General features: G+C 42.3%; 1 protein-coding gene across 1 annotated transcript; it reads left to right on the top strand.

The window, feature by feature from the left end:
- The first annotated feature begins 5249 nt into the window (after positions 1–5249).
- Positions 5250–25880, top strand: afg3l2 (AFG3 like matrix AAA peptidase subunit 2). Its single transcript, XM_014188303.3, has 17 exons — positions 5250–5524; positions 7373–7472; positions 7644–7724; positions 9074–9201; positions 9456–9608; positions 9796–9870; positions 9980–10104; positions 10225–10501; positions 10801–10938; positions 11879–12032; positions 13382–13489; positions 13804–13929; positions 17188–17298; positions 18601–18716; positions 21917–22117; positions 23488–23682; positions 23817–25880. Exons 1-17 carry the CDS (start codon positions 5423–5425, stop codon positions 24051–24053), a joined length of 2427 nt encoding a protein of 808 aa, XP_014043778.1. The 5' UTR covers positions 5250–5422; the 3' UTR covers positions 24054–25880.
- The last annotated feature ends 492 nt before the right edge of the window (positions 25881–26372 follow it).

Genomic DNA, 26372 nt, shown 5'->3' with positions numbered 1-26372 from the left:
CTGACTCAGTTACACCAGCTCTATCAGGAGGAATGGGCCAAAATTCACCCAATTTATTGTGCGAAGCTTGTGGAAGGCTACCCGAAATGTTTGATCCAAGTTAAACAATTTAAAGGCAATGCTACCAAATACTAATTGAGTGTATGTAAACTTCTGACCCACTGGGAATGTGATGAAAGAAATAAAAGCTGAAATAAATAATTCTCTCTACTATTATTCTGACATTTCACATTCTTAAAATAAAGTGGTGATCCTAACTGACCTGAGACAGGAAGTTTTTACTCAGATTAAATGTCAGGAATTGTGAGAAAAAAACAGTTTAAATATATTTGGCTAAGGTGTATGTCAACTTCAGACTTCAACTGTATATATTTTACACTAATATAATTGCCAAGAGAAAGGGATTGTGTACTACATTTTTTTTCTCAAAAGATAGGGGTCAAAATTATTGGCACCTATGTTTTCAATACCTTTCAATACCTCACCTTGTGAGGATAACAGCACTGAGGCTTTTTCTAAAAATGTTTTATGAGATTGGAGAACACTGGAAATTCTCCATGTGAAGAAGGTGGATCTTTTGACTTTCATAGCAATAGTAGTAAATGGAACCGCTCAAGTTGAAAAGAAGTCAAGAAAGATTGACGTCATTGTTTCTATTGTTTCTGCTGTTGAACGGTTCCTTGGATTAAAATATTTAATGTACTTTCTCGAGCGGCCCCATCCTCTCATGCCCCAGAGCCTAAGTAGGGAGTTATGGAGTTTTTGACATTTGTTACGTGTTAAAACATATATTTTTTTATTAGTGTGTGTGGATTAATCACTTTTTTCCCATATCTGTAATGGAATGTATAAAAAACATGTTTTACCCCCATCCAGTTGGTGGCGGGAATACAACATTAGTTTTGGTAGCTGCACCATAAAACCTTAGAGAAGAAGACTGGAACTGAATCCGTTCGTCGACAGGGCTGCCTGAGGAATGTAACCTATTCGGGAAGATGGCGAAGGCGGATGTTTTGTTTGAATCAGATGGCGCGTTGAGTGGAGACAAGTGAGAAGGAATGGATTACAGTGGCAAATAAAAAAGGAAACAAGAGAAGGAAAGTGGTCGTGGAGTCTAGTAAATCCAAGCCTAGTTCCGATTGTTCTTTAGTCTGAGTTTTGGATCGAAAGAGAAACCTGGGAAATCCGTTTCGAAAGTCTCAACGAAAATCATAGATGCGTTAGATGAGGTGGCGTCAGTGAAAATAACAATATATATATACAATTTTTGAGGATTTTGTATTTTGGGGTTATTCACCTTCAAAGTTGTTTCTGCGGGTCGCTAAAAGCAAAATTTGCATGACGAGCTAAATTTAAATGTAAAAGGCTTTGTATATAAAAAGCTTGGTATACAGTGGGGGAAAAAGTATTTGATCCCCTGCTGATTTTGTACGTTTGCCCACTGACAAAGAAAGGATCCGTCTATAATTGTAATGGTAGGTTTATTTGAACAGTGAGAGACAGAATAACAACAAAAATATCCAGAAAAACGCATGTCAAAAATGTTATAAATTGATTTGCATTTTAATGAGGGAAATAAGTATTTGACCCCCTCTCAATCAGAAAGATTTCTGGCTCCCAGGTGTCTTTTATATAGGTAACGAGCTGAGATTAGGGGCACACTCTTAAAGGGAGTGCTCCTAACCGCAGCCTGTTACCTGTAAAAAAGACACCTGTCCACAGAAGCAATCAATCAATCAGATTCCAAACTCTCCACTATGGCCAAGACCAAAGAGCTCTCCAAGAATGTCAGGGACAAGATTGTAGACCTACACAAGGCTGGAATGGGTTACAAGACCATCGCCAAGCAGCTTGGTGAGAAGGTGACAACATTTGGTGCGATTATTCGCAAATGGAAGAAACACAAAGAACTGTCAATATCCCTCGGCCTGGGGCTCCATGTAAGATCTCACCTCGTGGAGTTGCAATGATCATGAGAACGGTGAGGAATCAGCCCAGAACTACACGGGAGGATCTTGTCAATGATTCAAGGCAGCTGGGACCATAGTCACCAAGAAAACAATTGGTAACACACTACGCCGTGAAGGACTGAAATCCCGCAAGGTCCCCCTGCTGAAGAATACATATACATGCCCGTCTGAAGTTTGCCAATGAACATCTGAATGACTCAGAGGACAACTGGGTGAAAGTGTTGTGGTCAGATGAGACCAAAATGGAGCTCTTTGGCATCAACTCAACTCGGAGTGTTTGGAGGAGGAGGAATGCTGCCTATGACCCCAAGAACACCATCTCCACCGTCAAACATGGAGGTGGAAACATTATGCTTTGGGTGTGTTTTTCTGCTAAGGGGACAGGACAACTTCACCGCATCAATGGGACGATGGACGGGTCCATGTACCGTCAAATCTTGGGTGAGAACCTCCTTCCCTCAGCCAGGGCATTGAAAATGGGTCGTGGTTGGGTATTCCAGCATGACAATGACCCAAAACACACGACCAAGGCAACAAAGGAGTGGTTCAAGAAGAAGCACATTAAGGTCCTGGAGTGGCCTAGCCAGTCTCCAGACCTTAATCCCATAGAAAATCTGTGGAGGGAGCTGAAGGTTCGAGTTGCCAAACGTCAGCCTCGAAACCATAATGACTTGGAGAAGATCTGCAAAGAGGAGTGGGACAAAATCCCTCCTGAGATGTGTGCAAACCTGGTGGCCAACTACAAGAAACGTCTGCCCTCTGTGATTGCCAACAAGTACTAAGTCATGTTTTGCAGATGGGTCAAATACTTATTTCGCTCATTAAAATGCAAATCATTTTAGTACATTTTTTACATGTGTTTTTCTGGATTTTTTTGTTGTTATTCTGTCTCTCACTGTTCAAATAAACCTACCATTAAAATTATAGACTGATCATTTCTTTGTAAGTGGGCAAACATACAAAATCAGCAGGGGATCAAATACTTTTTTCCCCCACTGTATATATATTATTTATTTCCCAGGAGCAGAAGGAGCGTGCTTTGCACCTGAAAAAGATATTGGATTTGAATGTGTCGCGTGTGGATCTGCGATGCAGGGCACCTATCAAGTGGGTTATCTCTGGAGTGACGATAGAAGTGAGTGCAAAGGATGTAACTGAAGAAATAGATGCAGTGGTTGTTGCACGCCAACTGACCCGTATAGTGGATGGAGTTAGGAAGCTCAGTGGTTGGAGTAGGCCGACTGACCCGTATGGTGGATGGGCTGAGGAAGCCCAGTGGTTGGTGCAGGCCGACTGACCCGTATGGTGGATGGGCTGAGGAAGCCCAGTGGTTGGTGCAGGCCGACTGACCCGTATGGTGGATGGGCTGAGGAAGCCCAGTGGTTGGTGCAGGTCGACTGACCCGTATGGTGGATGGAGTGAGGAAGCTCAGTGGTTGGTGCAGGCCGACTGACCCCTATGGTGGATGGAGTTAGGAAGCTCAGTGGTTGGTGCAGGCCGACTGACCCATTTGGTGGATGGAGTTAGGAAGCTCAGTGGTTGGTGCAGGCCGACTGACCCGTTTGGTGGATGGAGTGAGGAAGCCCAGTGGTTGGTGCAGACCGACTGACCCCTATGGTGGATGGAGTTAGGAAGCTCAGTGGTTGGTGCAGGCCGACTGACCCGTTTGGTGGATGGAGTGAGGAAGCCCAGTGGTTGGTGCAGGCCGACTGACCCGTATGGTGGATGGGCTGAGGAAGCCCAGTGGTTGGTGCAGGCCGACTGACCCGTATGGTGGATGGGCTGAGGAAGCCCAGTGGTTGGTGCAGGCCGACTGACCCGTATGGTGGATGGGCTGAGGAAGCCCAGTGGTTGGTGCAGGCCGACTGACCCGTATGGTGGATGGAGTGAAGAAGCTCAGTCCATCCAGTATTTTGTTATTTGAAAAAGAGTCTCTCCCTTCATGCATATATTTGGGTTATGTGAGATATCTTGTAAGAGCCTTCTCTGTTTGGTCATGTGTGCTTAGGTCATGTCTGTTTGGTCATGTCAAGTGTATGTAGATGGGAGGAGCATGCACCAGAATTCATGAAGTGCCCTGTTAGGGTGAAGGAGACCGAGGTGGCAAGAATTAGTCCAGCGTGTCTCCTATCCGGAGGTGGTCAGAAGAGTGGAAGAAGGAAGTAACGTTGAAGAAACCATGGTAGTTGTATTAGAGACTGTCGTGGAAATATTGAATCAAATATTTCTCAGATACCGGAGCTTGTGAATTCAAATAGACTTTACAAAAAGTAACAAAGCCGAGCAACTCCATGGAAGAACTGCCTTCTCTTGTTACAGACCTCAGACTTTTTATAGGTTTCCACTTTCAGATAACACACATGGTCACTCCCCTCTATGTAGATCATTAATACCCCTTGGACTCTGCCACCATTATCTTTCTGTCTCAATTCATGCTTGTTTACAGATTCTATTGGTGGCGTAACCATAGCGATGATACAAAAAATAAGACACATGTAATGCAGGTGTCTGTCCAATGATACTCATATGATTACATAATGGCTTCCCTAAGCCTGTAATGGCACAGACATACATATAAAATTCAATCATATGCCTTAAAGCTAGTCACAGGACCAGGCATTGACGTCCCTCAGGCCTACAACAGCACAGGCATACATTTTCTGCTTAAGTTCTGTTTTTACATGTCTAGTGATTAACTCCATGTTGACCCAGCTCTGTTCACCTGAGCTCAGCATTTATTCTGCTTGCACATGTCTATTAATTAACCTTATGTTGATTCTGCTTACTACTTCTGGGAGAACAGTCTAGATACTGGAATATCACCCATAGTCATGAATATTCTCCCGCAAGACCTCAGTAAATGTTGCTCGCCAACCAGATCCTGACACAATGCATGTTAAAAAAAAAAACGGTGGACTTTGTATTGTTTATTGCATTGGTTATAAACTGTACAGCGCAAACAAATAAGACATCTGAGAAAACAGGCATTATGAATGCGGCTGAATGTTTTTTTTAATTGATTTTACAGCAGAGGTATTACAAGGAATCCTGTCTATGAATGCTCTGTCTACACAGGCCCTTGAGCCTGTGTAGGGATGTGATTTGTTTTATCACTGAAGGAGTGGGGTGGGTCTTTTTGTTGTTGTTGATAAATGTTATTTTTGTATTGTATTTGATGCTGGTATTAATAGATTTAGATGTATTTTTTTATTTTATTTTTTCTTCCGTTCACTACCCGTACAGTAGGTGGCGACAATAAACCAATAGGTGTAGTCTGCCGTAAAAGAACAAGAGAAGCCTGCGTCATCACGTCATTTTGAAGGGAGAAAAAATAATGGCGGCTCTTGTTATGGGATGGAATAGTGCATGCATGAGATAAGTCTTCAAAAAACATTTTTTGTGATAAATCTTTCCGAAAAAAAAACCAAGGTGTCAACGTAACAAGTGTCAGAATGGCTCACCGATACCTCCGCTTGTCAAGAGGTGGCAGGAATCTATTCAAAATGTTGTTGCCTCCAAACGTCAGAACAACTAACGTTAGCTGTGCACGACTGGTGAGTTGCAATCTAGCTAACGACGTTACAACATCAAAATAAAACGGTGCTAGTCGATTCTTATTGCATGACAAGGCATTAAGAGTTTGTTTTGGGAATGTGCAGTCTTTCCATGTCGTCTGTTTTTTGTAGAAAAATCTAGATACTGTCATAATCCAACATTATTTTGCCCAACAAAACAACCTGTCGTTGTAGCTAGCATAACAGGCCTGCGAATGACATTGCCGTGGTTCGATAACACAGGGCGAGATTACATCATGAATTAAATTGTTATTTAATGTTAGCTAGTCAACTATCGCTTGCCAAACCAACGTTACAACATGTCTAGTTAGTTAGGTAACGTTATGTATGCACGTGTAGTGACTATTTTGCATTCGGCAATGTTAAAATACGGACTACGCCGGGTACGCACGCATGGTGATTGTGTCCTTCCACACCAGATGCGATCAGGACACGCAGGTGGAAAGATCACAAAGAGCTCTGAACGAATGAATTTAATTTGGGGACAGGTCGAAACGGAAATGAAACATTCATGGACATTTAGCTAGCTAACTTGCTGTTGGTAACTCATTTGTCCTGGGATATAAACATTGGGTTGTTATTTTAATTGAAATGTACAAGGCCCTTTTTCTTGCTTGGTCTTTGTAGAATATCAACCCATTTTGAGTAACACACAAAAGCGTGTGTTCTCTACTCCTACAATTAATTCACAGATAAAAGGGGAAACCCAGTTAAGTAAAAAGTGATCTCTCCTAGTAAGGTCTCTCTATTTTATGTGGTGTTGGCAACCTGCTGGACTGTGGACCTCGTTCATCTTTAATTAAATCACCTAAGCGGGTTTATGCTCCTAAAAACCAATGAGGAGGCAGGACTTGCAGCGCATCAAACTTCTAAAATAGAACCAAGTTGATAGAACCAGGTTCTATTTTAGCGCCTGGCTATGCAGACACTCACAAGCAATTTGGATGAAATTATTGAGTAATATGTATGTGTACATTTATTTTGCAACGTTTGCGCACGCAATGGAGCCAGTGTGGTCAGGATGTTGTTCAACTTGACAGTAAAGTGAATGTTTAAGATTTCAGAGCGATCATTAAACTAGCTAATGATGCTTCAGTTTTTTTAAATCTCTACCTATTTTATGTTGTAGTGTTACTCTGAGAAATGACAGTAGGCAACAACAAAACATGTAATGGAGCAATATTTCTGAAGTGTATTCCATGACGTTTTCACATGTACTTGGTTTCTATACGTAGTACTCAAGAAAAGACAAGTGTTTCTCAAATCTTTTTTTGTTTATTTATTTCATGGTATCCAATACAGACTCGGGAGAGGTGAAGGTCGAGAGCCATTTGTCCTCGCAGCCGGCTGCGACAGAGCCTGGAATCGAACCAGGTTCTCTAGTGGCACAGCTAGCAACTGCGATGCAGTGCCTTAGACCACTGCGCCACTCGGGAGGCCCGTGTTTCTCAACTCTAACTATTCCAATAATAATAATAATACTACTACTACTACTACTACTACTACTTAATGGTTTAAAAACTAGACCTAATTGAGCAGTTGGAGGTGTGCTGCTGTTTGAATCGATCAAAAAATGTAAAAGGACAGTGATCCCCACGGATGGAGTTGAGGAAAAAGTGTGTTATTTAGTGCAACATTACTTTTTCCAAGCATTCTGGGTCTGTATAGCTCAGTTGATAGGGTATGGCACTTGCAACACCAGTGTTGTGGGTTTGAATCCCTGGATCATCCTTTCGTAAAATGAATGCATACATGACTAAGTAGCTTTGGATAAAAGCGTCTGCTAAATGACATATGTTTTGTTGATTGTCATCTTTCATTTTCAAGGTCTCCAGCCAAGCAGACAGCCAGATAGTACTTGAAAGAAGGACCCTGTTTGAACATGTGTTGGGTGCCTATCAAAGACTCTGCTCCAAACCACCAAAAGGTATGTACCTCAACGTTCACTGTATTCATCTAGCAGATTCCCATTCTCTCTGATTTATATAGAACACAAAGCCTAATGTATTTATGGGTCATTAAAATGAGAGGATACGTTTTTCATGCTCATTTGATTTTGTTGATTTTTGTGCTCTAAAGTTTGGTGTTCTTACTTCAGGATTTGAAAAATATTTCCCCAATGGTCCGAAGAATGCTCCGAAGAGCAGTGAGTCCAACCCAACCAATGGAGAAGCCAAAGGTAATTTTAACCGCTTACAAAATATACTTTCCTGCCCTATGTTGTTAGCTGGCTAAGACCTACTGTACTACAGTGCATTCAGAAAGTATTCAGACCCCTTCCCTTTATCCACATTTTGTTACGTTTTAGCCATATTAAAATGTATTAAGTAAAAAACAGTCCTCATAAAAAACGAGGAGTATCCCATAATGACAAAGCGAAAACAGGTTTTTAAGACATTTTTGCATATTCATTCATGTATTCAGACCCTTTGCTATGAGACTTGAAATTGAGCTCAGGTGCATCCTGTTTGCATTGATCATTCTTGAGATGTTTCTACAACTTCATTGGAGTCCACCTGTGGTAAATTCAATGAATTGGACAGGCATACACCTGTCCCACAGGTGACAGTGCATGTCAGAGCAAATCTGGGGATGGGTATCTAAACATTTCTGCAGCATTGAAGGTCCCCAAGAACAGTGGCCTCCATTCATAAATGGAAGAAGTTTGGAACCACCAACACTCTTCTTAGAGCTGGCTGCCTGGCCAAACTGAGCAACTGGGGGAGAAGGGCCTTGGTCAGGGAGGTGACCAAGAACCTGATGGTCATGCTGACAGAGCTCCAGAGTTCCTCTGTGGAGATGGGAGAACCTGGGAGACTAGTCAGGGTCGAGGGAAAGTACAGAGAGGTACTTAATGAAAACCTGCTCCAGAGTGCTCAGGACCACAGACTTGGGAGGCAAAGGTTCACTTTCCAACAGGACAACGACTCTAAGCACACAGCCAAGACAATGCAGGAGTGGCGCCGGGACAAGTCTGTGTCCTTGAGTGGCCCAGCCAGAGCCCGGACTTGAACCTGATCGAACATCTCTGGAGAGACCTGAAAATGGCTGTGCTTCCCATCCAACCTGACAGAGCTTGAGGATCTGCAGAGAAGAATGGGAGAAACTCAAGGCTGTAATCGCTGCCAAAGGTGCAGCGATTATAAAGGGTATAAAGGGTCTGAATACTTATGTCAATGTGATATTTTTTAATTTAATTTTTATACATTTTCTAAACACCTGTTTTTGCTTCGTCATTATGGGGTATTGTGTGTAGATTGAGGGTGAAAAAACAATTGAATCAATTTCAGAATAAGGCTGTAACGTAACAAAATGGTGAAAAAGTCAAGGGGTCTGAATTCTTTCCCAATGCACTGTATGTGGCGGTTAACAAAATGTTAACTTTTCCAGTGTTTAGATGAGGTATGTCATCATGTAAACGATATCTATGGAAGCCTCTGTGAACTACTGCACTACACCAATTCCATGTTCTAAACAGAGGGTTGACTTCGGTTTTAGGCTGAAAACTGTGTCTATCTGCCTTCTCAGAGGCCAAGCCAACTACCAATGCACAGAAGGCCACTGGTAGATCTAGTGGAGGAGGTGGTGCCTCAGGTGGAGGAGGAAAAAGAGGAGGCAGGAAGGATGAGTCCCATTGGTATAGCCGGCTTCAAAAGGTGAGAATCAACACCTGAAACCTGGTCTGAAGTTGACTTAATGATTTGGGTATTTGGAGCATGCTAACCAAGGTCCTACCACTCCTACCATTATTTTTGCACTACTGTTAGCATCATGTCAATGTTAAACTGTTGTAAACAAAACCCAGCTCCCAACAAGACAATATAGTGCACAGTACAAACAGAGCAAATGAGACAAAACGATACAATGATATCGGTTATTTCAAATTTTTCCGCAACGTGTTTATCCTTAGGGTGATGTGCCATGGGATGATAAGGAGTTTCGTATGTACTTCCTGAGTGGCGCTGCGTTTTGGACCATGGTTACGTACTTCTTTTTTTTACGGGAAGGAGGGAGAGAGGTCACTTGGAAAGACTTTGTCAATAACTACCTCTCGAAAGAAGTCGTAAGTATTCTATTAGTATCATTGATAGGAAAATGGTGTGTAATTTTTAACAATATGAAATCGTGTGTTTGGCTAGAGGTTAGATGTTCGTTTGCTTGATGTATGGATTGAATCTGATGATTTGTCCACTGCTGTTGATCATCTCACATTCGGGGACTTGAATGGGGATTTTTCTTTTTCTCTCTAGGTTGACAGATTGGAGGTAATAAACAAGCGCTATGTGAAAGTGGTATTTACACCCGGAAAGACTCCAGTTGATGGAGTAAGTTAAATATTTGTACCCATAAACATTTTTTTCTTTTTATGCATGTGTTCTCTTCCTCACTTGTTAGAACAAAGGTAGTAATGAGTGGGTGGATTTTTGTACCCAGCAATACGTGTGGTTTAACATCGGCAGCGTGGACACGTTTGAGCGGAACCTAGAGACAGCTCAGTATGAGATGGGTATCGAGGGGGAGAACCGTCTGCCAGTGGTGTACTCTGCTGAAAGCGACGGGTAAGTTGGACACCAAATGGACTGAAATGGGAAGAGATCACTTTATTAAGAAACGCTCCTTTTCCGTTGGGAACACGGCCCAGCTCTATTCCCAGTAGCACATCTCTCTTCTCCCCTCAGGTCGTTCCTGCTCAGCATGTTGCCCACCGTGCTCATCATCGGCTTCCTGCTCTTCATGCTGCGACGGGGGCCAGCGGGAGCTGGCCGACCGGGCGGCCGGGGCATGGGCGGACTATTCAGTGTCAGCGAGACAACGGCCAAGGTGTTGCGCGATGAGATCGACGTGAAGTTCAAGGATGTGGCAGGCTGCGAGGAGGCCAAGCTGGAGATCATGGAGTTTGTCAACTTCCTCAAGAACCCCAAGCAGTACCAGGACCTGGGCGCCAAGATCCCCAAGGTGAGCCGGCAGGAGAGAACTTTGCTTATAAGCAATATGTATGAACAGTTTATGAAAGTTCCACTTAGCCTATCATAGGGCAAGGGGGAGCTACCACCATATTTTTTATTTTATATATATATATATATATCTATCAGATCTCTTTAGGGGATAGGGGCAGGGGGTTGTTTCTAGGAGTAAGTAAGCAATGAGCATGTTCCAGAGGGTCGATATGTTACAGCAGTCTTCTGGGATGCACAGCATGACTGCAAAACCGACAACCTGGAACACCACCAAAGTCATACTCTTCTATGTCACAGGGGGCCATCCTGACGGGTCCCCCTGGCACAGGGAAGACCCTGCTGGCCAAGGCCACTGCCGGAGAGGCCGACGTCCCCTTTATCACCGTAAACGGCTCAGAGTTCCTGGAGATGTTTGTGGGCGTGGGTCCCGCCAGGGTAGGTGACAACACTGTGGATCTTGGTGTCAGTATATTTTGGGTTGATGGACATTTCTGATTGATTGCACAATGTATTGTTCATTTCACCATGTCAACCCTTTTTTATTTTCATTTTTTCATCGAAGCTTAACTGATTTTTATTTATATATTTATTTTTTTAATTATTATTTTTTATCCGAAGGTTAGCAATGCAAACAAGTACATGTAAAATACCATAGCGAATGCTAGCTAAATGCTAACAAACGCATGCAAACATTTTATACAGTCTCTTGCAAACTATTTGCAGGACAGACATCCAGCTCATAAAGTTAAACAAGTAACAAAAAAATGCTATATTTTTCTGCATGCACAAAACAAATATTAGACAGTATGGCTCTTGATCCAGGAGGGGATTCTCTGCTGTTACCAATAGAGGAGTTTGATTGCAGGAAGCTAACCACTTCGCTAGATAACTAGGTACTAAGTTGGCAAACCAAATGCACAACTGCAGAGCGTCTAGCACATTTTTTAGAAAGTTAACTTATTAGTTCTAAGATATCTAGCTGGCAAACATTTAGTTGTGAATTCCATACTGTAACTAGATAACCTAGTGCGTGCTGCACAGTGGTGAGTGACTCCTACGGCTCTGGTCTCTCGTCGTTGTGTACTTGTAAACAAGCAACATGTGACTGGGGAACACCGGTAAGCTTCATAATGTGGCAGGTGAAATGAAGAATGTGATCCGCTTTATCTCGTAACGTATTGCACAAGTTGACTACAGGTATTTACTTAATAAAAAGTAGATAGAAATATTAAGATTTATAAAACTTTAGAGAAATAGTTTCAACAGTATTGAAAAATCATCCCGTGGCTATTTCCAAATGCCCTGGTATATACGGTGTGACGCCAAAGCCTAATGTACTCTGGGTTTTATTCTCTCCCTGCTTTGTGCTTTCCAGGTTCGAGATCTGTTTGTCATGGCCCGTAAGAACGCCCCTTGCATCCTCTTCATTGACGAGATTGACGCCGTTGGGCGCAAGCGAGGCAGAGGGAACTTTGGTGGCCAGAGCGAGCAGGAAAACACCCTCAACCAGCTGCTGGTCGAGATGGATGGTGTGTATCGCTCAGGGTCAAATTAACCAAGGCTCAGGGCAAAAATGTATGCTTCATCAAATCCAGGCCAAATTTTGCAATGACTGGGGCAATAAAATGCCCCAGCAAAATACGTAGTCCACTCATTTTGCGAGGTCTGTCTCTACACAGGCCTCCGCAGTAGGGATGGACACGGTTATTCGAATATCTGAACATACTTTAGTATTCAATTACTTGGGAGAGTATTCATTTTTGAGAAAATAGGAAGTGAAGTGGGGAGATTTTATTCAATGCAAGAATGGAATTAAAATTACAGAATTAAGTTGGCTACAATGATCAACCAACATGCAGGCTGTTGTTTCATATGAATGGAGTTGTAGACATTGGACAGGGAGCGCAGTAAAATGGCCTCAATTAGCCATGCTACCTGAGCTGGCTACTGCCTGAGCTGGCTACTGCCTGAGCTGGCTACTGCCTGAGCTGGCTACTGCCTGAGCTGGCTACTGATTGAAATTATAATTAGACGAGTGTTTCTTAGTCCTGGTCCGGTAGACCCAAAGGGGTCCACATAGTTTTTTGTTTTTACCCTAGCACTACACACCTGATTCCACTAATCAAAGGTTTGATAGTTGATTCAGTGTTTCCCCTGGTATTGGGCGTGGCCAATTGCACGTTCTCCAACCAACGTTTGTATCGGCCACAGAGACATTTTGCGGTTTAATGCTAATTTCCTGCAATTCTACACGTCTTTTCATGGGGCTGGGAGAATGTAATGTCATTTTTAAAGCTACTTTCCTGTAATTCTCTTTGTTAGTATGCTATCTGAGTGACTCAAACATTATAACGAAATAACTGGGGGCCCCCATGGCAAATTTTTGATTCTCTCTCAAAGTATTTTTGTTAGTTCTCTAAGATCTTATAAAAATATATATATATGCATGTATATATGTTTATCTTTTCTACAAACTTGTATGTACATCTACAGATTGGTGTCTGTTTGGAAGCACACCACTGGTGGGAAAATGCACATTTTCTTGATGATTTTTAGAATATTCTGTCACCAGTTGGATGGGAACCTAGCTACTGACAACAGCTGGGCCTGCTATTGCTAAATGAATATAGGGGAAACACTGATAATGGAATCAGGTGTGTGTGTGTGTGTGTGTGTGTGTGTGTGTGTGTGTGTGTGTGTGTGTGTGTGTGTGTGTGTGTGTGTGTGTGTGTGTGTGTGTGTGTGTGTGTGTGTGTGTGTGTTGCTAGGGTAAAAACTACAATATGCACCCCTTTGGGGTCGATCAGGATTAAGAAACACCTATTTAAACAGAATCCGTATGACACTGCCACCTACCTTTTTTTTTCTTTGTTTCCAGGGTTCAACACAGCAACCAATGTAGTAGTGCTAGCCGGTACTAATAGACCTGACATTCTGGACCCTGCACTGATGAGGCCCGGACGCTTTGACAGACAGATTTACATTGGTACGAGCCCATATGCCCCCTGACTGCTAGGGTTTCCTCCTGTTCTGGATTAATATAGTTGTTGGATATGGTCAAATAAAATATGAATTCACTAATACAGGAAAATGAAAGTTGTTTCTATGGTTATCTGTTATTGAACCACCGTGTAATGATGATCCTATTACCACAACATGTCACATATCATAACCTATCCAGGAGCCTGAAATTGTTTTTAGTAGTAATTGGTCAACCTTTCGTCGATGCTAAAAGGAATGACTGACCAAGTTAGGAAACCGTGGAAAAGCTTTTGAACATTGGTAACATTGTTTTCGCAGGTCATCCTGACATTAAAGGCAGATCGTCCATATTTAAAGTGCACTTGAGGCCTTTGAAAATGGATGCAGAGATGGACAAAGAAGCTCTGGCCAGGAAAATGGCTGCCCTCACCCCAGGCTTCTCAGGTAGGTTTTTGAGGCACACTGGGGGGATGCCATTTTAGACAATGGTGTCAGAACTGCCATCATTGGGTTTATAGGCCTAGTTAAAATGATCACAAACTGTTAACATATGGTTGACAAGCCATATTCAGAATGTCATATACTGCATACCAGGGTTTAAGTTAGCTGGTAATAACCAGCTTTTGTCGATTCAAAAAATTAATTAAAGCTGCAATATGTCACTTTTTTGGGAGACCTGACCAAATCCACATAGAAACTTGAATTGTACATCTGTCATTCTCATTGAAATCAAGTCTAAGAAGTGGTAGATATGTTCTATGTGCACTATTTCTATGCTTCCTGTGCTTAAGTTTAGTTTTTAGCGTCTTTTACTGTCTCTTACTTTTGGATTTGTACACCAGCTGATAATACAGTATTTTTGGCTTATGGAAAAGATTTTTCACAGGGGTACAATGATTCTCTACACTGTACTTGCTTTTATTTTTTAAAAAATAGATAAACTGAACTATTAGAATTTTAGCAACCAGGAAATTGCGACGCGATTTTTGCACGGTACATCTTTAAAAGCCTATAAATAAAGTTGTCGCAGGCCAAATTTTGCATATCATGCATCCCGATTGCTCGCTTCAGCACCTTCCTCTCACTACTTGCGCGCTGATTTAGGTGCATGCTGCTGAGAGGGCAAGATTGGAGGAGTCTTGGGCTACTGTTGATTTAAGAGGATGGGATGCCTTTTTCATTGAAATAAAATTAAAATTAGAGTATGCCTACAGTGAAAAGCCTACAAGGGGAATTTCCTTAAAGATACGTTTTTAATACTGTAGTGAACAAAGATGGGAAGAATGTTGGCATGGCCAAATAAATGCAGGCTACTGTGTAACTCGCTATTCAGGTAGGATGCAATTTAACTTATTTTTTTTCGTATTTATAATTTTGTATTACTATTACTGTATATTATTGTAGACCTATTTATTAATTAAAACCAGTCTTAAAATATGCACAATGTGTTTTGTTTCATTCTGTTGAGACAATTTCCAAGGCTAAATTAAGTTTAATCTGTTTTTTCTTTATTTTGTGCTCCGTATTTAATTTAAGATGGGTTGTAAGTAGGCCTGTTGTAAAATAAATATTAACATATTACTGTCATTTGTTGGGTACGGTAGGCACCAGCCTTTCTTGGTAATTGCTGCAGTACAGCCTGTTCAATACTTTTGTGAAGGTTTATTAAACCATTTCGTAAATGTTTTGTTTCAATCTGAGCCATTTTCTTTGGCCAAATTTAAGTTCCAACTGTAATGTTTGCCGCAATATAATATCCTGCTCGTATTTTCCATATAAACAATGGCTTGACTCACCCTCATAAAGTTTAGAAACTTTTGTGAAGGTGTGGCTATTAGCCTGTTATACTGCAGTCCTATGGTATGAAGGCATTGCACAGCGTCGCACCAATTGACTCCGACAGTTGAACTTGAGGTGAGGAAGAATGTTTTAGTTACACCAAAATCTTACAATATAATGCTGATCTTTATAATTTTTTTTTAAAAGGATTTGGATTTGAACATTTGCGAAGTAGCCTCCTTCTGTACACCTGTATCTGTATAACAGGCGTGGTAGCGTCCTCCTGTACACCTGTATCTGTGTAACAGGCGTGGTAGCCTCCTCCTGTACACCTGTATCTGTATAACAGGCGTGGTAGCCTCCTCCTGTACACCTGTATCTGTATAACAGGCGTGGTAGCCTCCTCCTGTACACCTGTATCTGTATAACAGGCGTGGTAGCCTCCTCCTGTACACCTGTATCTGTATAACAGGCGTGGTAGCGTCCTCCTGTACACCTGTATCTGTATAACAGGCGTGGTAGCCTCCTCCTGTACACCTGTATCTGTATAACAGGCGTGGTAGCCTCCTCCTGTACACCTGTATCTGTATAACAGGCGTGGTAGCCTCCTCCTGTACACCTGTATCTGTATAACAGGCGTGGTAGCCTCCTCCTGTACACCTGTATCTGTATAACAGGCGTGGTAGCCTCCTCCTGTACACCTGTATCTGTGTAACAGGCGTGGTAGCGTCCTCCTGTACACCTGTATCTGTATAACAGGCGTGGTAGCCTCCTCCTGTACACCTGTATCTGTATAACAGGCGTGGTAGCCTCCTCCTGTACACCTGTATCTGTATAACAGGCGTGGTAGCCTCCTCCTGTACACCTGTATCTGTATAACAGGCGTGGTAGCCTCCTCCTGTACACCTGTATCTGTATAACAGGCGTGGTAGCCTCCTCCTGTACACCTGTATCTGTATAACAGGCGTGGTAGCCTCCTCCTGTACACCTGTATCTGTATAACAGGCGTGGTAGCGTCCTCCTGTACACCTGTATCTGTATAACAGGCGTGGTAGCGTCCTCCTGTACACCTGTATCTGTATAACAGGCGTGGTAGCCGCCTCCTGTACACCTGTATCTGTATAACAGGCGTGGTAGCCTCCTCCTGTACACCTGTATCTGTATAACAGGCGTGGTAGCCGCCTCCTGTACACCTGTATCTGTATAACAGGCGCGGTAGCCTCCTCCTGTACACCTGTATAACAGGCGCAGTAGTCTGACAAGGATAATGAACTGTATGTCGGTGTCGTAGCATGCCGCAGACATATCTCTCTCTCTCTGGTGCTAGGCCTAAGCTTCTCTTCCTTTTTTATATTTATTTGTTAAATATGAATATCCTACAGTGTATGCAATGCCCTGTTGCATTTAGGGTTCAAATCTCCGACAGCTGAACCGTGAGGTGGACAATTGTTATTTTAGGAAAGTAAAAACCAATAACACAATAGGCTATACATTTTGTAATGCTGCACATCGAATTACAAGGAATAGTGTTTTTAATAATGGCTGTTTTTAAGGACACGTAATTATCTGTTTATTGTTTTGCGTTGGCTAAGTGGGTGGACGCCCTAGTTAGTGCATTACAGATACAATGAATATGGATGACCAGTAAAGTGCTCAAATGTCAGTTAAATAAAAATGTTCCCGGTCACTTGTCCGGTGAAAACCCTGCTGCTTACATACAATACTGTATAATGTTGCATTTTCCCTGTACATTTTCATATTGATACTTGTACACAAAAACAAAATATGAATTTGTGAGGTCTTTCTTACAATGCTGATATATTTTTTGCCTTTCAATTTTAATATGCTCGTTGAAAACTGCTCTGGATGAGGCTCAACTATAAAAAAAGAAATATCCATTTATATTCTATTCTGTTTTGTTAGGTGCTGATATTGCCAATGTGTGCAATGAAGCCGCGCTGATTGCTGCTCGCCACCTAGCGGACTCAATTAACCAGAAGCACTTTGAGCAGGCCATCGAACGCGTGATCGGAGGTGAGCACAAGCGCATACATATACAAATGCACACATACTGATTTTGCTACATACCGTATTAAGCCACTCGGTCTCCCAAGTGGGGCAGCGATATAATGGCACTGAATCTCAGTGCTAGAGGCATCACTACAGACCCTGGTTCAATTCCAGGCTGTATCACAACCGGCCGTGATCGGGAGTCCCGTAGGGAGGCGCACAATTGGCCCAGCTTCGTTAGGTTAGGCCGTCATTGTAAATAAGAATATGTTCTTAACTGACTTGCCTAGTTTATAAAAAATAATAATAATAATATATATATATATTTTTTAAACTTTTACCCCTTTTTCGTGGTATCCAATTGGTAGTTGCAGTTTTGTCCCATCGCTGCATCTCCCATACGGACTCGGGAGAGGTGAAGGTCGAGAGCCGTGCGTCCTCCGTAACGTAACCCAGCCAAGCCGCACTGCTTCTTGACACAATGCCCACTTAACCTGGAAGCCAGCCGCACCAATGTGTCGGAGGAAACACCGTACAACTAGACCGTGTCAGCGTGCGCCAGGCCCGCCACAGGAGTCGCTAGAGTGCGATGGGATAAGAACATCCCTGCCGGCCAAACCCTCCCCTAACTACGCTGGGCCAATTGTGCGCCGCCCCATGTGTCTCCTGGTTGCTGCCGGCTGCAACAGAGCCTGAACCAGGATCTCTTGTGGCACAGCTACCACTGCGATGCAGTGCCTTAGACCACTGCGCCACTCGGGAAGCCTGACTTGCCTAGTTAAATAAAATAAAAATGTGTCACATGTATTGGCTACTTACAAGCTGTGTTGTCAAGACCAGCAAACCATAGAGATGCAAGGAGCTCCAATATGACTTCTCTGTCAATTGTAATGTGATTTATTACATTTCACCTGAAATTTATTAAACTGAAAGTATAATGTATTCTAATCTATATGATCTAATTGAACTAGTGTGGCTTGATACATCGACTGGACTTTTTACACAGCAACAAAGATATTTTTTTGTGTACTAGCCTTCCCTGTGGCTCAGTTGGTAGAGCATGGTGTTTGCAACGCCAGGGTTGTGGGTTCGATTCCCACGGGGGGCCAGTACACAAAAAAAAAATGTATGCATTCACTACTGTAAGTCGCTCTGGATAAGAGTGTCTGCTAAATGACTAAATGTAAATGTAAACGTCATTGATTACTCACTCCTTCTGTTCTACCTCCATTCATTTTCCATATGAATAGGGTACCTTCTTTGTCATGCAGATTGTTTCAAAAGTCACACAGGTATGTCAACTACTTTCTGTTGTTGAATGTACAGGTCTGGAGAAGAAGACTCAGGTCCTGCAGCCTGAGGAGAAAAAGACTGTAGCTTACCACGAGGCAGGGCACGCTGTGGCAGGCTGGTACCTGGAGCACGCTGACCCTCTGCTCAAGGTATATTCTAGTCACTACCAATATTCTACCTGCCTCTCTATACTGGTAGATCCTAGTCTCTACCAATATTCTACCTGCCTTTCTATACTGGTAGATCCTAGTCTCTACCAATATTCTACCTGCCTCTCTATACTGGTAGATCCTAGTCTCTACCAATATTCTACCTGCCTCTCTATACTGGTAGATCCTAGTCACTACCAATATTCTACCTGCCTCTCTATACTGGTAGATCCTAGTCACTACCAATATTCTACCTGCCTCTCTATATACTGGTAGATCCTAGTCACTACCAATATTCTACCTGCCTCTCTATACTGGTAGATCCTAGTCACTACCAATATTCTACCTGCCTCTCTATACTGGTAGATCCTAGTCACTACCAATATTCTACCTGCCTCTCTATACTGGTAGATCCTAGTCACTACCAATATTCTACCTGCCTCTCTATACTGGTAGATCCTAGTCACTACCAATATTCTACCTGCCTCTCTATACTGGTAGATCCTAGTCACTACCAATATTCTACCTGCCTCTCTATACTGGTAGATCCTAGTCACTACCAATATTCTACCTGCCTCTCTATACTGGTAGATCCTAGTCACTACCAATATTCTACCTGCCTCTCTATACTGGTAGATCCTAGTCACTACCAATATTCTACCTGCCTCTCTATACTGGTAGATCCTAGTCACTACCAATATTCTACCTGCCTCTCTATACTGGTAGATCCTAGTCACTACCAATATTCTACCTGCCTCTCTATATACTGGTAGATCCTAGTCACTACCAATATTCTACCTGCCTCTCTATATACTGGTAGATCCTAGTCACTACCAATATTCTACCTGCCTCTCTATATACTGGTAGATCCTAGTCACTACCAATATTCTACCTGCCTCTCTATATACTGGTAGATCCTAGTCACTACCAATATTCTACCTGCCTCTCTATACTGGTAGATCCTAGTCACTACCAATATTATACCTGCCTCTCTATACGGGTCATTGTTTTGACCCAGTCGTTAATGCTAATAATTATATTCATGCGATGTTACTATGCTAAACAAATCATTATCATGTACCTAGCTAGCAGAGATTCAATGAGGATGAGTGACAAGTACTTGAATAAATAATGATTTCATTAATATACAATAGGCTGCACTGTGCTGGTTAATTAATGAGTGGAGTTCTGAGTGTTTACGGTTTTCATGATTAATTACTCATTTTACGTTCATTGTTGGGCTACTGGCATGGGAGATTATCGCATTTGTAAAATAATACATTGTTGCTCGGGTTGTAGGTGGATCTACATTCAACTGCCAACTGTTGCAAACCAAATGGTGGCGTGGACAAATAATGTGTAGATGCTTGCCCCCGAGAGAGATGAAGTTTATGAATTCCCTGCCTGGGCTGCGGGACAGTGGAATTATGACATTTAATACATGTTATTTTGCGGGAGATGTTGTCCAACCAATCAACATCCAGAATCCAAACACCCCGTTTTATAATATTTACGCTATACTGGCTGGCTTTGCGAGTTGGATGGTCTTAACCATGCATCCTTAGAAAAAGTGTTATGTTAATATTGGTGGCTTTGTAAAACATCAGTCTGACTAGCTCTAGAGAATATATGCATACTTTGCAAGATATTAAAGGGATAGTTCACGGTTTTTGGCATTTTAACCCGTATCAGCCAGATTTAACCTCTTGGGGCTAGGTGGGACGCTAGCGTGCCACCTGTGGTGCACTCCATCAACAGCAGGTGCATTTCAAGAGCGGCAAATTTGAATCCAAATAAATGTCAAAATTCAAATTTTTCAAAAATACAACTATGTTACACCATTTGAAAGATAAACATCTCCTTAATCTAACCACGTTTTACGATTTCAAAAAGGTTTTACGGCGAAAGCATAAATTTAGAGTATGTTAGGACAGTACATTTACAAGAGTTGTGTGTAATGTTTTGTCAAGTCAAAGACAGGGTCACCAAAACCATAAAACCAGCTAAAATGATACACTAACCTTTTACAATCTCCATCAGATGACACTCCTAGGACATTATGTTAGACAATGCATGCATTTTTAGTTCTATCAAGTTCATATTTATATACAAAAACAGCGTTTTACTATGGCATTGATGTTGAGGAAATCGTTTCCCTCCAATAACCGGCAGTCAAGTCAGCGTCACAAATTAAATAATTAAAATTAGAAAACATTGGTAAAATATTATATTGTCATTTAAAGAATTATAGATTTACATCTTTTGAACGCAATCAACTTGCCAGATTTAAAAATAACCTTACTGGGAAATCACACTTTGCAATAATCTGAGCACTGTGCCCAGAAAAATACGCGTTGCGATACAGACTAGACGTCATGTTGGGGAGATCTAAAATCGAAAATACTATGTAAATAATCCATTACCTTTGATTCTCTTCATCAGATGTCACTTCCAGGTATCACAGGTCCATAACGAATGTAGTTTTGTTCAAAAAAGCTCATCATTTATGTCCAAAAATCTCCGTCTCGTTAGCACATGATGTAAGCCAGCCGGACTTCTCGTCATGAACGAGGGGAAAAAATATATTTCCGTTCGTTCAAACATGTCAAACGTTGTATAGCATAAATCATTAGGGCCTTTTTTAACCAGAACATGAATAATATTCAAGGTGGACGAATGCATAGCCTTTTATAACGTATTGGAACGAGGGTACCCAACATGAAGTAGCGCGCCAGGTGTCTAATGGGACATCACCGTTCCATGGCTCTTGTTCGGTCAGATCTCCCTCCAGAAGACTCAAAACACTTTGTAAAGGCTGGTGACATCTAGTGGAAGCAATAGGAAGTGCCAAAATATTCCTAAACCCCTGTGTTTTTCAATGGGATAGGTTTAAAATCAATACAACACATCAGGTATCCACTTCCTGTCAGAAAATGTCTCAGGGTTTTGCCTGCCAAATGAGTTCTGTTATACTCACAGACACCATTCAAACAGTTTTGGAAACTTTAGAGTGTTTTCTATCCATATATAATAAGTATATGCATATTCTAGTTACTGGGTAGGATTAGTAACCAGATTAAATCGGGTACATTTTTTTTATCCAGACGTGCAAATGCTGCCCCCTAGACCCAACAGGTTAATACTGGGTGACCAATAACTGCCAGGCTCAACTTACCTCTGACATTTTGTCCTCTCTCCAGGTATCTATCATCCCCAGAGGCAAAGGGTTAGGCTATGCCCAGTACCTGCCTAAGGAGCAGTACCTATACACCAAGGAGCAGCTGCTGGACAGGATGTGCATGACGCTGGGTGGCCGCGTGTCTGAGGAGATCTTCTTTGGCCGCATCACCACGGGGGCCCAGGACGACCTCAGGAAGGTCACCCAGAGTGCGTACGCCCAGGTCTGTCCCCGTCCCCACCACCACCAGATTTATTCGCGTTTCTCTTTGTGTTTCACAGGGCTAGTACACAATGGGTTTATGACATTTACATCATTTAGCAGACGCTCTTATCCAGAGCGACTTACAAATTGGTGGATTCACCTTATGATATCCAGTGGAACAACCACTTTACAATAGTGCATCTAAATCTTTTTAGGGGGGGGGGGGGGGTTAGAAGGATTACTTTATCCTATCCTAGGTATTCCTTAAAGAGGTGGGGTAAGACGGTTGTACTAATCTCATGAAGGTGTGTGTGTGTCACATTCCAGTTATTTGTTGTTGTTGAAGTAGAGTGGATTATCATATGACATTTTGCATTTTATTGAGACAGTAATGGAATGAGAGAGATGCATTCAAGTGGGAGAGTCTGTGAGAGGGGAGGACATGAGGATTGAACTCGAGTTTCCGGTGGGGAGAAGCACACTGTCACGAGAATATTCAATCCCAATGATGATAACTAACAATCATTAAAGCTTTGACTAATTCCCCGAGGTTTGTAAGACCCTGGGTTTAATAAGAATTAGGCAAAGACTCAGATTCTGCAAAAGGTTCGTAGTTTATTCAGAGGAGTCAAATACATACACCGTCATTTTATAACTCTCACCCCCCACCTACGCGCGTGCGCACACACACACTCTACCAGCCTAAGCTTCCCTAGGTTAGAGAGGCCTTGGAAGGGGCCTCTTTCCTGTTGTCCTTTGTTGTCTCAACTCTCACATTACTACATAGTAACACAATGGTCTAGTCACACACACATTATGGAATTATGACTCTTAACACATTTCATACAATTATATGATTTCGGGGTGGAATCCTTTAGTCATTACTTTAAACATATACATTCCTTTATCACATACACTGAGTGTACAAAACATTAGGAACACCTGGTCTTTCCATGATATAGACTGACCAGGTGAAAAGCTATGATCTCTTATTGACGTCACTTGTTAAATCCACTTCAATCAGTGTAGATGAAGAGGAGGAGACATGTTAAAGAAGGATTATATGTGTGCCATTCAGAGAGTGAATGGGCAAGACAAAATATTTAAGTGCCTTTGAACAGGGTATGCTAGTAGGTGTCAGGCGCACTGGTTTGAGAGTGTGAAGAACTACAACGTTACTGGGTTTTTCACGCTCAACAGTTTCCTTGTGTGTGTCAAGAATGGTCCACCACCCCTTGTCTTTTGGGTTGTGAACATGTACCCAGACCATGGTGCCTGCACACATTATATATATTTGTTTAATTAATTGAATATACAGAAAATCTCCATCTGTGGTATTAGGACATTCCAATAAAGTGTTACTCTGTTTCTACACCATTGTTTTTACAGATCGTGCAGTTTGGCATGAATGACAAGGTGGGCCAGGTGTCCTTCGACTTGCCCCGGCAGGGAGAGATGACCCTTGAGAAGCCCTACAGCGAGGCCACGGCGCGCCTCATCGACACGGAGGTACGCAATCTCATCCGAGAGGCGTACGAGCGTACCCACACCCTACTGGCTGAGAAGAAAGGCGACGTGGAGAAGGTACGTGTGGGAGCAGGTGTGGTGGTAGGACATAAAAACACTTACTCCTAGGCTTACACCGTCTCACACAGACACACAAGTAAAACTTACGCCAAATGTAATAATACATTTACCTTCAATGGTTGCCTGGTCAGGTGGCGCAGCGTCTGCTGGAGAAGGAGGTGCTGGACAAGAAGGACATGGTGGAGCTCCTGGGGCTACGGCCGTTCGCTGAGAAGTCCACCTACGAGGAGTTTGTGGAGGGCACGGGGGGCATGGATGAGGACACATCCCTGCCTGAGGGCCTCAAGGACTGGAACAAGGAGCGCGACAAGGAGGAAAGCACCGAGGAACAGGTGGCCCGACAGATCTCCGGAGGGATGCCCTTCTAACGGGGACTGCTTGGCCTCACCGAGGGTTGTTTTTTAGTATGAGGCTGTACTGAGATTAGAACAGGTTGGTGGAAGGACGTCAGTAAGCCCCACCTGAACGTTACCTGACTGAACCATGCCCAGGATCCCTCTGATTGGTCAGTTGCATCCTTTGCAATGGTCTGGGGGATGAAACATTCTGAACGTTGCAGATAAAAAATGTCATACAGGAGTTAAAAGTTCTGTCATGGTTAGAGTAAACAAAATATATCAAATCTTGTGGGTGGGTGGGGGACGGGGGGGTTATTAATTTGGGTTAAGAAGACACTAAGCCACACATCTAAAACTAAAAACTATGTAGAAAATATAATAGACCCGTTTTTTTTTTTTTTATAACTTACCTGTTTCTGGCCCTCAAAATTGATTTTGACTAACAAATCGGTCATAATAAAAAATTACAAAATCTGTGCAGCCCTCAGTTGAATTTCAAAATCCCAATGTGGCCCTTGAGCCAAAAAGTTTTGCCGCCAAATCTAAGATCGACTTAAATTGCAGTCATGATTTTTTTTTTTGGGGGGGGGGGGGGGGTTTAACCTGTCACTAATAAAGCTATGTATTCCCTATTCAACATGGAGGAATAAGCATATCTGTTCACCACCAGATTATTTCAGCAGAGTTGAGCAGTTGGAAATCCCACTCATCGCTCACAGAGCGGGGTCACCGCTCTGGCGATCATCATCCTTTCTCCCGCTCCACCCAAAATAAAATCGCTCGGCACTCGAAGGAGAAAAAAAACTGCCGCTCCAAATTCGCTGTATTTGTTTAGTTTAAAACAATAATTTAAGTTATATCCCATCTTCTTTTGTGACTATGTACCATTTTTGTTTTGAAGTAGGCTATCATAAGAAGCTTCAACATTTCAACAACATGTCATAGGCTACTGAACAAGGACCTACCTGATGATATGCGGCCGCTGTGTTAAAAAATAAAAATGTGTTTCTCTTGATGATCAGGTAGGCTACTTCAGTTGTAACTGTGGCTGTGTAGTGCTCACATTTTACAGTTGATGGACAACTTTAACACTGTTACATGGAATCCTTTTTTTTCTTCTTTTTACAATAGCCTTTATAAAAATCTAAACGTCTCTGTTGTTGCTACATGAGCTCATTTGTTGTCTTGCCATCAATTACACAGGCTGTGAACTATTTCTTAGTCGACTCATATCAACATCTCTGAGCATTAGTAGTGGAGGTAGGCTAAATAAATACACAAGAATAGGACTAATTTAAAATAACAGTGGTGAAGGACATTTTTTTGAGGTTCGCTCCAGCCAAATTACGCACGTTCTACTCCTCCCTCCACTCTGCTCACATCCTCTGTTTTACAAAGTACATTTCTGTCTAGATGTTCTGTAACTCCACCCAGCCTGAACAGGCCCCAGAGAGACTGACTATAGTGCCCTTTTCCAGGGATTGGATGGGAGCACTGCCCTTGATCTTCATGCCTTTAAGGCCCCCTTGAGTATAAGGCATGATGAGTGGGGCTTTAGAAGAGTGGGAGGGGAGACTAAGTTTTTTTATATACTTCACAACCCAGCCAGTATTTAACTATGGATTACTTCAATGACCAAAAAAAATCTAAAATCCGTCTGGCTTTGTAAAGAAGGTTCACAGAAGTGTAGCTTGGGGTTGTTTCCTTGTTTTTGAAAAGAGGATTGTACATGAGATGTCAAAGCCAAGGTTGTTGTATAGATTTTGAGTAGATAGCAAAATGACTGAAATACTCCAGTAGTACATGAAATGTAGAAGAACAAATGATGTTCAGGAAATAAAGAAATTATGCTTGCAACTTCCCCCCCATTAATCTTTACTGTGAAGTGGAGTCAAACTCAAACTAATTGAAATATGTGAAGATTAATATTTTTTCGTACAGAAAAAAACTGACCAGGGCGATGAGTGAGTGATTTAAAAACATGCAACGGAAACCAAGGTTAGAACAGGTAAATGACGAAGTAAACGCACTGAATAAACACGACAATGCAGAAAGATACTGCATACACACACACTGCGTACTGTACACACTGGGGGGGGGGGGGGAACAAAGTTATGCATCACTGAGACCTGCCAACCTGCACGCAATCTGAGGTAAAAGTACGCTGGTTTGAAAAACAACCCTAAAATATGCAAAACATTATGCTTCTAGTTGGTTGGCACAATTTGTTTTTTGACTCAACCGTTTGAAGTTGGAGCTGAGCCCCCTCCCGTAGTCGTAGCACAGACAGAAGGGGAAACCCAGACATGTCACGGGCTATAAAGCTGAAACATCTGTTTTTAGAATGTT

Source organism: Salmo salar, chromosome 03, assembly GCF_965601325.2.
Source record: "Salmo salar chromosome 03, fSalSal1, whole genome shotgun sequence".
Classification (NCBI taxonomy): domain Eukaryota; kingdom Metazoa; phylum Chordata; class Actinopteri; order Salmoniformes; family Salmonidae; genus Salmo; species Salmo salar.
The sequence above is the reverse complement of the archived record's forward strand: the minus strand, read 5'-3'. Positions and strand labels throughout refer to the sequence as shown.